The following is a 15119-nucleotide window of genomic DNA, read 5'->3' on the forward strand; positions in this document are numbered from 1 at the left end:
ATTTTCGTCTCACGATCACTGAGACCAAAATTATTTACATGACATTGTTATACTCATTTCTCAAAAACTACAGCACCTCAGCAAGTACTTTTTTCAGGGAAGCTTTCTACTATCAATATCTTCAAACTGTGTAAGTTAAATGTAAATCTGTGGACATTGTGTTTTTTTGTCCTACAAAAAGTACATAGACCCTTTTATGTCTCCGCTCAAATAAAGAATGTGTTTTCTAACTGTAGACTCCAAGTCCATGAGCCATACTACCTAAAGTTTCATAGCTCAAGTAAATCAGGCCTGTCTGTGTATAGAACTTACAGGGTTTTACATGTTTTGCTAAAATCTGAACGAGTAATCAACTGAAATGTTGTTGTAAAAGCTTGCGGTGAGAGCATACTGATCGAAACGCTGAGTTGAAACCAACGGTTCTTTTTATATAACCACCCCAACTCATTCAGAGATTATCATTACATGGTGTTACCACAAACCATATACTATATCGTATTTCCCCCATGTAAATTTTGAAATCCTACTTAACTAAATTGTGTTTTTGGTCGACTGCCTGCAGCACCGGCGGGGCCATCAACTTGGGTCAAAGCATGAGGTCGCGGTCACTTTTTGAATTAATAAATAAACAAAGGGGTTGATTGGAGTTCAGCACATGAAACAAAAGTAGGCCTCTTCCGTAATGTTAATCCAGTAAAAACAAACTTACAGCATGTGAGTTTGCTTCCTCAAAGGAAGTATCGGGGAACAGATATCAATTCTATCAATTACTGTGCAACTTCATATTACTGTATTAAAAATGCACTGGACACTATTGGGAACTACTTAAAATAATTGTTAGCACAAAAACTGATTTGTAACGAGCAATGGAGAGCTTTAGAAAGTATGAAATATTGTTAGAAACTGCTCCCTCTAACATAGTTTTTGAGAAAGAAGTAATTTTTCAGTAAAAAAATTGAATTGATTTCGAGACCTCAGCTGACAACTTCATGCGACAAGGGTGTTTTTTCTGCCATTATTCTCTCACAACTTCGATGACCAATCGAGCTCAAATTTTCACAGGTGTGTTATTTTGTGCATATGTTGAGATACAGCAAGTGAGAAGACTGGTCTTTGACAATTACCAAAAGGTGTCCAGTGTCTTTAAATCATAAACTTGTTTGTATATTCTTGACTTTGTATTCTGGTGAAATTTCAGTACTGCAGAATTTCTATACAATCTTCTTTATGCTATACAGTTTCTATAGTACTTTAGCTGGTAGCTCCAGTAGTAAAGCATACATCTCAACTTCAACAACATAAAATGTTTTTAGTTGAACAGTTGTTAGTATTAAATACTAATTCAAAGACGTTTAATAAAAGAGTTCAATATACACGTATTGAAGTGTAATTGTGTTTTGATTTGGGGTTTAATATTTTAAAACCTCAAGAGTTTTTAATCCCAAATATAATATCTTAATTAATTAAATCAATGATAAATAAATTGACCAACCTACCCTTTGAGGACCCCTGTATGGACAAACAAACAATTTCTGTTTGGTCTGAGTGTGCAAGGTTGTGGGAAGCTGTCGGGCCAATTTCATGAAGCTGTCTTATCAGAAAATACTGCTTTGCAAATTTCTTTGCAAAGCAAAACATTGAGTGGGGGCACCAGTCCCAACAGTGTAAACTTAATGTAATTTTGGCCGGTAAACCTTTTTCTGTTAAGCAATACTTTTCTCTGTTAGCAAGTTTTAGTGCTTTCAGGCTTTACGAAATTGAGCCCTGCAGGCAAGAACTTCCAAACTCGATAAAGAAAATCAACTCCCATTGAAGCACTCTTTGAAATGTCTGAGACCTCTCCTAACTTCAAGTGGAGATGTCAAGTCCAATAAGAAGGTGAACATAATGACACCCAAGGTTCTTAAAGGCATTGGACACTTCTGTCGTTGACAATTACAAAGCTTGTTCAGTGCCTTTAAGATAATGTTTCTTGGAAAAAACACCTAGAGGGGATGAAGAGAATCATAGTACTACCTTCCTTGGAAATTGTAGAAAAACACACACATTTTAGTTAGTTAATTTAAATGATTTTTGGGGTTGAACAAATAATTGATTAGAGTGGGATTCGAACCAACGTGCCAGCGCTCTACCAACTGAGCTATCTAGCCTTATGTTGGCGGTGTCCCTTTTTTCCAATATCTTTGTTCGGGGTGCCAGTCAGAAGCCGTAACCATTAACTGCCGTGTAGCCTGGGATCACGCCCAACGGGGGATCACCTTAAGGGGATACGACTTTTTGTTTCAGATATCAATATAAACCACAGGGGAAACTGACTAATTAAATTTGTAAATGATTGTTGTTGGTTCGAATCCCACTCTAGTCAATTATTTGTTCAACTCCAAAAATCATTTATAAATTAACCCATCAGTCAGTTTCCCCTGTGGTGTATATTATATGGGTTTGGATTACTTCCTGTAATGCCAGCAGTCGGTTCATAAAAAAAAAAAAAAAAGTTTGTGTTTGCACAGTTTTGAACCAAAACTTTGCCTCTAAGAGAACATTTTTAGAGCCCTCTCAATTTCAATTTGTGATCTTATTTCAAGTATTGTTATTACAAGGTTTTATATTTTGTCAACAAAGAAAACCAAAAAGCAAGCAAACGGCATCCAAAGTAAGTTCTTCCAGGCCACTCTAGCCTAGTGTAGAAAAACGGCTGAAAAAGAGACTAGCAACTTATTGCAGCACAGTAGCAGCGCCGTTGGAGCTACACTTGATACGAGGCCATACCATTTACAGCAAAGGTAAACACCGGTACGAGTGTACCATTCAAAATAGAAAATAGATTTATAAACTACTTTGATTATTGATTTTGTTTATCAAATTAGATTGATTATGTACTTTTGTGAAGTAAAGTGTTAGATTCAAGTGCATAAATCTATTTACTAAAGCTATTCCAAAGCGTACTGATACTTTGTTTCCCCCTTTTTTAAAGTAGACGTGTCCAAATGTTGCTCTTTTTGGCCTGGGCGAGGTTCCACACATTCTAACTGCATGTTTTCTACGTGTGTCATTATTATGCATCAATTGTGCGCAATGCCTACGCATTGGTATTGAGCCGCCATAACCGAAACTTTTGTGTGGAATATTAAAATATCACAACGAAGACAATTGACTGAAAAGTCGCATTTTATACGCTGTTCTCCATAATAAACAGGCCAAAATGGCAGACAACAGTAATTACGAGAATGAGGAGATAAATGACGTCGCAGAAGAGGACTTGCCGGCACCGTATTCGCCAGATATGAACCCTGAAGAAAATGGAGACGAAAATCATGAACCCGAGTCCGAGAATGCAACGACCGAGGCAGATGCACCGCCGCCGCCGCCTCCCGCCGTTGAAGAAGCCCCTCCCGCCGTCCAGAAGGTCTTACGACCCGAGGATCAAATGAGGTTATACGTCTGGGTAGGTGTCAGAAATTTCCCGTGATCGAGAATATAAATTTTAGCTCAATAGTTCGCATTTTTTGTTGGGTGAGAAAGCTTGCCAAAAATAATGAAGGCAAACAAGAAATTGAAGTTAACAAAATGGTTGCCCTTTTTCCGGACACCGCACTGGTAAAATGGTTTTCGGACTTTTTCGGGGCTAAATTGAGAAAAAAAAATGAAGGTGATTTAGGGGGGCCGGATAACTTTCCGGGGGGCCTACCTTTCACTTGCTTACTGATTTAATTTTGGTTAAAATAAAAAGGGATCCACTTTTTGAAGTGTTCCAACATGTGATTGTCAATGGAATGTCGCCTCTGCTGAACATGTCTTGTAATTGCAGCAGGTTCAATGAACTTTTAAAATTAAACAATGTCAAATTAGAATATCAAAATAATTTGTGGATAACTTTCCGTATGGCGCCACCACTTTTTCACTCATTTTTACAAAAAGGGATATCTCATTGAGGTAAATTAGATACTATATTATTTCATATCGAATGAAAAAGTGGTGGCGCCATACGAAAACTTTTCCTAATTTGTATTTAAGAGTTTATCTGATTCTGATGGAGTTTTTTTTTAAAAGAACAACTTTTAATTGGCTGGCTGCTAAAGGCGCCCTTGCATACCTGCTACTATACTAGCTTCTCGAACACATTGTGTAGCCGCGTCCTTCGCAAATTAGCTCTTAGCTGCGAATTCATGGAGTAAGGATGATTACCTGTTTACCTGTTTACCTGTAGATTCGGGCTCTGCATAATGAAGGCTAAATGAAGCCTTATAAAACGCCCATCCATATTCACACAAAACTTACTGCAAAAGCACTGAATGCAATGGAAGTAGCGAAGTCAAATGTGAGAGCAGAAGAGAATGAACTTAATATTTCCATATATCCTGTGGTGAACATCCTGCAAAACTGTACATGTCAATGTTTTTGGTGAGGTACTCATCAATGCCATTTTTGAAGATGTTAGTTGAATGAGAATGAACAACTGCAGCTGGTAGTTTGTTCCAAACATTACAGACTCTCTGTGTGAAGTTGTTCTGACGAATTCTGGTAGTACTACGTTCCTTGTTTATCTTCAGATCATGGCCCCTTAGACCCTTTACATTTCTTGACATGTCAAATAGCTTATCTGGATGGACATCCTGGAACCCATGCATCACTTTGAAAACTTAGCCTCCCAAATTGTTATTATAATTTTTTGTATTGCCCATGTTATTCGACCACTCAAGTCAGAAATGTACATTTTTACACTACAGAAAAAGCTGGTGTTCAGTATTTTACCAGATCTATTGAATTGAAGATATCATTTAAGAGCATGTCTTGCGTATTGTCAATTGAATTTCATTTAACATCAATTAAAGGCAGTGGACACTATTGGTAATTACTCAAAATAGTTATTATCATAAATCCTTTCTTGGTGACAAGTAATAGGGAGAGGTTGATGGTATAAAAACATTGTGAGAAACGGCTCCCTCTGAAGTGCCTTAGTTTCCGAGAAAGAAATAATTTTCCATGATTTTGATTTCGAGACCTCAGATTTAGAACTTGAGGTCTCGAAATCAACCATCTAAACGCACACACCTTCGTGTGACAAGGGTGTTTTTTCTTTCATTCATATCCCGCAAGTTCATTGACCGATTGAGCTCAAATTTTCACAGGTTTGTTATTTTATGTATATGTTGAGATACACTAACTATGAAGGCTAGTCTTTGACAATTACCAATAGTGTCCACTGCCTTTAAAATGACCAAAAACAGCACTGACCACTGATGACCGACATTGTACATGTAAATTGGGTAAACCTTCATTTGTTCACTTCACTGTTTTTTTCCCCACAGGCCGGAGATGATCTTAAAGGCTTAGGAGACGACGTTCACTGCCAGCAAATCTATATGATTCTTACCATTAAGAGTGAAGTCAATGAAATGGCAAAGTTCCAGGTTATCACAGAGACAATTAAGAAATCACCAGAGTTCGACAAATTATCAGGTAAAGGATGTGTGTTGTTAGGATTTGAAAGGTTACAATTTGGAAGTGTAACTAAGAGATGTTTGCGGTAACACCGTGTGAACATCTCTTTTGAGTAGTGTTGGTTCTGAAAACGTTGGTTAACGACTCAATGTTTTGATCAGACTTATGTGCTGATCATCTTCAGGATGTGTGTTGTTATACATACGATTTACCTTGACTGTAGTTTAAGTCATGGTAGACTGTAATATTGAGTGAACTGAAATGTTGTATTTTAAAATTGTTGTGTGTTAGCCTTCGAGAAAGACTCTGCTAGGGTCGAAACGTCAGCCCATTAAATATTTTTTAACATTTTAACTATTTTTTGCATTTATACCCTCGGTCCATTTGGTTGGTAAGTTGTTTGCAACAGCTAATTTTTTTCTCTTAAAATAAAAAAAATTCAACTCAATTAATGCATTGAGATCATAAACCCCATTAGGGTCCCTCTACATGTTGGACCCTATCAAATACAACAGAAAATAGTTGAAATGAGAACCATACCAAATGCAACAAAATGCAACAAGGGAATTTGTTTCATTGTGCAGGCATGTTGTTTGTGTTAGGACTGATCAAGGGTGTTTGCCCGGCTAATGTATGCGCATTAAAGGAACACGTTGCCTTGGATCAGTCGAGTTGGTCTCTGAAAAACGTTTGTAAACGTTTATTATAAAATACATATGATTAGAAATATATTTTAAAAGTAGAATATAATGATCATCACAAGTATCACTCAAAATTGCGTGGTTTTCCTTTTACCTTTTCGACAAACACGGTCGGCCGTTTATGGGAGTCAAATGTTTGACTCCTATAAATGGCCGACCGTATTACAGTAGTTCGCAAAGTAAAAGGAAAACCACAAAATTATGAGGCAAATGTGTGTGGATCTTTGTACTGCTTTTAAAACATCTTTCTAACCATATGCATTTTATAACAAATGGTTACAGATCGCTTTTCAAAGACCAACTCGACCGATCCAAGGCAACGTGTTCCTTTAAGTTGATCTGGGCCCAATTTCATAGAGCTGCTAAGCACAAAAATTTGCTAAGCATGAAATTTCTTCCTTGATAAAAACAGGATTACTAGCCAAATCTCCGTTTGTTGCATAGTGCTTGTTACTGGTATTCAGCTTTTGTTTGCCTATCCTGAAAATCACATGGAAATTTGGTTGGTAAACCTGTTTTTATCAAGGAAGAAATTTCATGCTAAGCAAATTTTTGTGCTTAGCAGCTCTATGAAATTGGGCCCAGGTGTGTGTCGTAATCACTAGAACAATTCAATGCAACACCAGTATGAAGTCACTTGACTGGTGAATGCAACAAATTCAGTCAAAGAATGACATCCGAGTTGACAGCCAAATACAACAGATACAATTATTTCCATTTGGTGCATACTGTTGCATTTAGAATGGTTAGGGTTGGAACATGCCAACTGTTGGCAGTCAATCAAGCATGGAAGTCCTTGTTGGCAATAATATAACCCTCGATTCATCCAAAGATCATGGATGAACCATGGGTTCATTGAAGTTTTATCATAGCAGAAGCGACTGTACTTTAGTCGACTATAGTCGACCATTGGTTGATTTTGCCTGGTACTCAATGCATAGGTAACCATGGAACATTGACCAGTGGTTGACAAATGGTCACTACCCGAACTTGCTCCTAGTAGCTCCTGCGTATCCTTCGGCCGGCTGAAAGCACCGATTTTAGTCAGACTGGTGTTTCATGGAGGCCACCCGAACTTGCTCCTAGTAGCTCCTGCGTATCCTTCGGCCGGCTGAAAGCACAGATTTTAGTCAGACTGGTGTTTCATGGAGGCCACCCGAACTTGCTCCTAGTAGCTCCTGCGTATCCTTCGGCCGGCTGAAAGCTCCGATTTTAGTCAGACTGGTGTTTCATGGAGGCCATGTCCTCTGTTGCCCTTGGTCTTGGCTAGCGCTGGACAATATCACAAAGTGTTGAAAGTTCAGACTATGAAAACAACAATGGATGCATTATTTTAAATGATAGATATTTTGTTTCACAGTGGGCAAACTGCCATGTCTCGTCGACCCAGTTAGCGATCGTGTCATATCAGACGTCCAGACCATTGTAGATTATCTAGAGCAAGTCTTCAGGGAACCCTGTCTTATCCCAAAGAAGAAAGCCTTGCAGCAGGTTGGAATCGATTTGTACAGAAAATTCACAGGGTAAGTCAAGAATCCTTAAGGCACAGGGGTAGATTTTTTCAAAGAGTTAGGACTAGTCCTACTTGTAGTAGATATTAAAAATTTGAAAGGAACACGTTGCCTTGGTTTGGTCGAGTTGGTCTTTGAAAAGCGTTTGTAACCGTTTGTTATAAAATGCATGATTAAAATGATATTTTAAAAGTAGAATATAATGATCCACACAAGTATCACTCGAAATTGCGTGGTTTTCCTTTTACCTCGTCGACTACCACGGTCGGCCATTTATTGGGAGTCATAAATGGCCGACCGTGTTAGTTCGCAAACTAAAAGTAAACCCACACATTTTCGAGTAAAATTTGTGTGAATTCATTGTATTCTACTTTTAAAACATCTTTCTAACCGTATGCATTTTATAACAAACGGTTACAAATGCTTTTTCAAATACCAACCGACCGATCCAAGGCAACGTGTTCCTTTAAGGCTGGTCCTACTACTACAAGTTAGGATGAGTAACTTGCCTAACTTGAGATAAGACTAGTCTAAACTCTATGTGAAATCCACCCCTTGACACCTTTAGTAATCAGGTAAATGTCAAAGACCAGTATTCTCACTTGGTGTATCCCTACATGAATAAAATAAGAAATCTGGACTCAATTGGTCATCAAAGTGGCAAGAGAATAATATAAAAAAATCACCCTTGCCAAAATTTGTGTGCTTTCAGATGCCTAATAGTATTTGAGTGTGAAATTACCTCTTTCTCAAAAACTCTGTTACTTCAGAGGGAGCAGCTTCTCACGATGTTGTAACTTTTGAGACGTTTGAAAGAAGATTCACTGCTGTTTTGTTTATTGCTTTCACCCAGCCTTGTTGCCAACATTTTTTATTTTATGCAGCTCCCTTTTTCAGTCTTTCCTGTGCACCACTGAAAGAGGAACTTTATTGTAATAGTAATTTTATAATAATAATAATTTGGGGGGGCTAATCGTCCTTACTCGCAGCTAGAGCTGAATTGCGAAGGACGCGGCTACAACGTGTTTGAGAAGCAGGCATGCAAGGGCGCATTCAGCTGCCACCCACATCAACCCATTATGACCATGGAGCACAGCCCAGATCGAAAGTGTTTGATTTTTTCCTGAGGGAGAAAAACCGGATAGTCTGGAAAACCCTCGTGGCACAGTAGAGAACCAACGCACAACTCAACTCACATATGGCCTCGACCGGGAATCGAACTGGGGTCACCTTGGTGAGAGGTGAGCGCTTTTATGCACACGCCAACCGTGCCACCCTAAATTGGAGCAAGCACCTTGGGCAGTTTTGTTTCTATGCTATAGAAAACGTCATCATTATTTATTTTTGTTCCTCTCTTTATAACAGGTACTTAAAGAACACAAATCCCAACAAGGAAGAAGAGATGAAGACTGCCCTCAACCGAGAATTAGAGAAGTTAAATCTCAAGCTGGAAGAAAGCGGAAAGAAATACCTGGATGGAGACCACTTGACACAGCCAGACCTTCGACTACTCCCAAGGCTTCATCATGTCATAGTCGCTGGCAAGATCTTTAAGGTGAGCTTGGGTTATTTTGCAAGGGGGCATGGGCTCTGGTGCCCCTGCTCTTGGCCTTGGTGGTCCTTTAAAAGTAGGCCTGGGCGACTAGTGAAATTTACTACTCGCATGGTGGCGCCTCAAAATGTTGTGACTTCGACACTAGGCGCGACTAATTTTTAATTCCCAAGATGCTATACGGCATATTGGGGCTGTGGCCTCTCTTGCCTGATGTTGGCTCGTTGACCCTTCAAAAGGTTCCCACTGACTTTTAGTTTTTCTTATGGAAGTGCCCTTTGCAAAATAAAAAATGGCCTTGCCCTTTTAAAGATGACGTTCCATGCCTGGGGAGGGTAAGATTGGATGGTAGGGCAGGATTGTCACTAAGGCTATTGGGGCCGTGGTGGCCTCTGTTGCTCCTAGTCTTTGCCTTGGTGGTCTTTCAAAAGATTCCCTTAGACAAAAGCCGTGATCCCATTTGACTTTATTGAATGTATTTGCTGAAATACATCACTTTTTTTTCTCTGAAGGAGTGTGGCCAGGTTTTTTTGGTTAAAGATCATTTCCGAGGGTGAATTTCCATATTTGCAATTAAAAAAGTACATCACAATGCGGGAACGAAAAGTATGTCAGACAAGATAAATGATGTGCTTACTGAGCCATGAATCGTGGCTCTGCTTACCACCAATTTCTAGGCTTGCGATCACCATTCTTTGCTTAGATGTACAGGGTAAGCGCCAAATTTCTGCGCTTGCTGTGTACATGGTGTATGTAGTGAGTGCACTCACTTAACCACACAGGCAGAACTCCCTGCTAACCTGTAGTGTAATTACATTTGAAGTAAGTGCGTAATTCCCTGCTTCCCTAAGCGCAGATTCTTTGATCACTGTCACCAGAGCCATGAAATTAGGCTCTAGTCTTGCTGATCGGTGACCCAGAAACCACAATAATATTCTACGGATACCTGGTGAAATTTTGTCAGATTTGCTTTCTGTAGTAAGGCCCTATTGACTCCAGGAAAAAAAACGTGAACACAATTCAGGCATGTATGCTTTGGTTTTTGAAAGGGCAAGGACACCAAGGCATTTTCTCCTTGGCAAAGGGCACCCTATAAGAAAATTGTAAGTTTCAACCGCAGAGCATGGGCACCAAGGCAATGGACCAGGGGGCACGGAAGCAATCGCCTTCGTTGCCTCTGTGAAGTACATGTAACAGGCTTGAGAATGTTAATGAGCGGAGGTGTCAATCTTGATAAGGAGCTAGTTGCCAAGCAGAACCTAGGCAGGGCTGGCAGGGTCATAGTCTCACTGAGTCTGGGACATGTTCACTGATAATCAAACAATAAGATAACGACAGCAGTTTGTTTACTATCTCAAGTACTGCAATGCCTTTCTGTATGTAAATAGTTACATAGACTTCAGTCCAAATGCAATCCATATTCTGGTCCAGGCCTACTATTTCACCTATATGTACATGTATTTTTGTGTACTAATGTACACTTAGTAAAAAACTCCAATGAGTTTCAGGCATGAGAATCTTCCGGTTTAAACCGGAATTCCGTTTTTTTTTCCTTTCAAAATTGTGGTCTCCGAGTTCAATGTGAATTTGCTATAAAATTCGGGGGGTAGGTTTTTGCGGGTATACATTTGGATTTCTCTAATCCCTCTTCTCTAGTCAGACAATGTCAGTTTACCTTTGTAATTGTTATTATCGCGGATCCACACGTACGGCGTTCATGAAAAAAACGGCACCTAAAAACTAAACAATAAATTGCCGTCCAGCCCAGTTTACGGCTTGTGGTCTTCCTGGCATCGCGCATGCATGCAGCAGCAGCGAAAGATGTATAAACTTGCCTCATTTATTAAGTATAAATTTTTGCTTGGTGTATAAATCGCTCACCAGTAATGCCCCTGCATATATTGATGATCTTCTCAGCTCATACAATCCTCCTCGAAAACTCCAGTCTTATAATTCTAGCCTCCTTCTTGAGCCCATTTCCAAACATTCATGGGGAGACCGATCTTTTTCACATGCTGCCCCTCGTCTATGGAACAAACTGCCTGCACTAGTAAAATCATCCGTTTCTTTGACCCAATTTAAAAAACAACTGAAAACACATCTCTTCAAACAGGCATTTGATTCAATGGTTTAATTATTGTTATTTTTGTTACCTTTTAGGATGTTTTTTTCTTAAATATTGCATAATTGTATTATTGTATTCTATACCACATGTTCTAGATTTCTCTCAACTTAGGTTTACATTTGAATTTGTGTTGTTGTTATTGTATATTAATTAATGCTGTTGTTTGTATTTTAGCGTCATGAGCACTTCTGTGGATTTGTGCGCTTTATAAGTTTTCATTATTATTATTTATTATTTATTCCTTGCTGCGTTTATAGTGGTATGGTTCAATAATGTTTGCGTGTAATGCGCTTGCTGCTGCAGCAAAGATAACACGTGTGGAGACTTTTGAAAGTCTACTGAAAAAACAATGCACGTGTTTGCACCATGTGTACTGTGTACTGTGTACGTGCAGGTTTGTACACGAACCAATGAGCGGTGCGGCACGAATCTGAGATCGCCGGCAGGCCATGGAAAACTGGTACCTGTTATTGCCTCTCAACCAGCGAAAGATATATTGGGAACCAGCGAACACACTATTAAACTGTATTGCATGCAGGCTGGCATAGTTTATTAAAGATGACTACATTACCATTCAAAACCACAGTGGATGACATTGAACACTGTTGAATGATCTGACAGTAGGATGGTGTACTGTCATGACTGAGTACTACGTCCGCATTAACCACATTGTGGGCTGGCATACAGGGCCCAATGGACCCTTCCCATGAAATATGCTAATTACCTTCACGCATGCGTACAGACCCTGTTGGCTGGCGATTGCCATAGAGTTGTGCACTAAGCAGACGCGCAATCGCGTCTGCGTCACGCAGCCATGAGCCGTGTACAAAACAGGGCGATATTCCCTCAGTTTTGCCAACCAAAATGTTAGTGCGCACGCGCTATGTGCAATTTACATATTTCATGGGAAGGGTCTATTTTATGGCTCTGCTTACTGCTGAATTCTGCACTTCAATCACGATTCCCCGCTTACGTGCAATCGCCGAATTTCTGCACTAGCCTTGTAAGCGTAGAATGCCTAGTGACATGGGGTACGCACGCGCAGAAGTCAAAAATCGCTGCTACCTGGTGAAATACGCTTGCCGTAAGCACGGAATTCCCCGCTTCCGTAAGCGCCGATTCTGTGCTTACGGTAAGCAGAGCCATGAAATTGGGCCCAGGTAGTTTGTTTACCATTGAATGGTCAGACAGTAGGAGGGTTAACTGTGTACCTTGAAGATGCATTAGCCACACAGTGCACAGTGTGTATTGCAGGCTGGCATCTATAGTTTATCAGATCGTTCAAGTACTGAATACTTTAAGACCCTGGCCCAATTTTATTAAAGCCTGTAAGCACATTTACTTCTCTCTTTTACTTGTGGTTTTTAAACCAATGAGCTTTCCTCCCCAATGTTTTATTAAGGGAATTAATGTGTGGTGAAGAGAATTTCAACTAGTGGTTTAATCCCAACGAGGCCTGGTTCTTGATAATTTTACCGAGACGAAATTGAGGTAAATTATAAAGAACCAGGCCTCGGCGGGTTTAAACCACTAGTTGAAAACCGATTCAACACACTTTGATTCCCATTCATAAATACCTTTTCGGTCAAAAACATCATCACTTTTTGGTCAAAAAGTAAAATAAATGCAATCATTATAATTGTTAAATGATTTCTTTCAACACAACACCCCTCCAGCTATGAAATGGTAATGTCCTCCGCCGTCCTCGGGTAAACAACTCCTTATAAGGGAATGCTGTGCGCATCGCACGTATCGCGTGATGTGGCACAACTGTTTCAGCCGTTGCTCTTGACCAATAGGAATGAAGAAACTGTCTTATAAGAAAAGGGACAAGGTCGCGTTTCACGCCCATGAATTTACACTTTTTACCGGTCATAAACAAAGGTTTATACTCACCCACGTGACGCGCTCGCCACCAATAGGAATAGCGAAACTGTCTGAGGTATTTATGAATATGCAATTAAGTTAAGTTCTAAAGTTTAACTAAAACCCACCACCCTCTGGATTCACTCTTCTATCTCAACTGCTACATGTAGCAAGGGCACCAACATGACCAAGACATTCTCTCCTATGAGGAAATTGTAAACTTCTACTGTAGCATTTCAAGGGCACCAAGGCAATTGCCAGGGGGCATGGGTGCAATCACCCTCAATGCCTCCATGAAGTATCGGTCCTATGCTAGATACAATGTAGCGTTCATTTTTATCCCCAATGCAAGAATTCAATAAGTTGTCCTTTTTCTTAAACAGGGCTACGAAATCCCAGACGAGGAGAACAAGTACGGGCGCTTGAAGCGCTATTTGGAGGACTGGAAGCAAGAAGAGGTGTACCAGGAGACAAAGTATTCGGACCGAGACATCGAATTTGGCTGGTTCAAGACGAGAGGACTCGACCGATTGTACATCAAGACAAAAACAGGTTACAGACTCAAATAAGGCAAGCTATTCTTCTAGATCATGTTTCGGATGTTTTGTTTTTTTGGTTTTATTTGTTTTTGTTTTAAGGCCTGGAATTTCATATTTTTTTTTTTAAGGCCAGGGCCTTTCACTTTGGAAGGGGCACATCAAATCCATAAACCTTTGGTATTGATGTCACCAAGCTGCACTCTTAGAGGTCAACGATGAAACAATGGAAACGCGCTGATTTGTACGCGCATAAGATTGGCCAATGAACACCTTCCTTTTGACCTCTAGATGTGGGCGCCCTACTCAAATGATGTCATATGCATACATGTAAGGTGACTAATGTATGTGAACTTTTTGAATGGCACCAAGGCCAAAACCAGGGCAAAGGAAGCCGTGGCCTTCAAGAAATTCCAGGCCTGTACTTTTTTTTCCCAACGGATTATTCTTGTACATTGTAAATGACTCTAAAATCAACTTCACAGTTTTTTGATAAACTCTGAAACTTTGTCCAGTTTTATCCCCTGTACTCCTTAAAGAATTTGAAATAACAGACTAACGTAATTCCTACAACTTCAACAAATTGTAATCGCAATGTAACCCATTGAGTTGAAATTGACAATCAACAATATTATATGGGACAAATGTTGAATTGTTTTTCGTTTCTTGAGGAAACTTAACTTGGTTTGAATAGCAACCTCTGGATATTTGGTTTTGGGCTGTCTCAGCGAATGATGTGCTTTTTGCAAAATTATTCAGAATTTTGTAGCTGCACAGGTTTGTACCACTTGCTAAGACAAAGAAAGCAATATGGTTGAAATTTTTAACCGAAAAACTCTTCTAACGTTTGAGCAATAGACTGCCCCGTTTGTAATGTTAGTATTCGTTTGTGAAGCCGCAGTACTTTTTTAAGCATTTTTTTGACCACCCTCCATAAATTAACAGAATATTTTAATTTACATTATACACTACTTTAAAAATGTGCAGCCCAAAGTATCCCTCCCCTAGTTTAGAATTTGCTAAAATTGAATTCCCCCAAAAGAAGAGTTGAGGATCCCCCTTTGAATGCGATTTTAAAACAAGTAGGAAACTTAGTGGTTTTTTTCCTCAATATTATCTTCCTGAAATGCACGGACTCCCACCTTCATTTTATGCTTTCCATAGGAACTAGTTATCAGGAACCAGACTAGTGGTTGTTGAACTTCCATTTAGTGGTTAGATCTGGGCCCAATTTCATAGAGCTGCTTTAAGCAGAAAATATTGCTTAGCAATTTTCTGCTATGTGGAATTTGAGGTATCAATTTGTTTTGCGGTAACACATGTACACTATACGTACATGTACATTACGTATGTCCTTTTGAGAACTTGTTTTGCTTTTCATTCTAC

At 39.5% G+C, this 15119-nt stretch overlaps 1 protein-coding gene across 1 annotated transcript; it reads left to right on the forward strand.

The window, feature by feature from the left end:
- The first annotated feature begins 3022 nt into the window (after window positions 1–3022).
- On the forward strand, window positions 3023–13903 carry LOC117296469 (chloride intracellular channel protein 4-like). The gene is made up of 5 exons (XM_033779413.1): window positions 3023–3445; window positions 5310–5460; window positions 7504–7666; window positions 9020–9209; window positions 13581–13903. The coding sequence occupies exons 1-5, from the start codon at window positions 3203–3205 to the stop codon at window positions 13764–13766; spliced, it is 933 nt and encodes a 310-aa protein (XP_033635304.1). The 5' UTR covers window positions 3023–3202; the 3' UTR covers window positions 13767–13903.
- The last annotated feature ends 1216 nt before the right edge of the window (window positions 13904–15119 follow it).

The sequence above is a fragment of the Asterias rubens genome, chromosome 11, assembly GCF_902459465.1.
Source record: "Asterias rubens chromosome 11, eAstRub1.3, whole genome shotgun sequence".
In the NCBI taxonomy this organism is placed as follows: Eukaryota; Metazoa; Echinodermata; class Asteroidea; order Forcipulatida; family Asteriidae; genus Asterias; species Asterias rubens.

Coding starts and splice junctions, on each gene's coding strand:
- LOC117296469 (XM_033779413.1), top strand. CDS start 3,203: ATGGCAGACAACAGTAATTACGAGAATGAGGAGATAAATGACGTCGCA. Junction 7,667..9,019: donor TTGTACAGAAAATTCACAGG/GTAAGTCAAGAA, acceptor TCTTTATAACAG/GTACTTAAAGAACACAAATC. Junction 9,210..13,580: donor TCGCTGGCAAGATCTTTAAG/GTGAGCTTGGGT, acceptor TTTCTTAAACAG/GGCTACGAAATCCCAGACGA.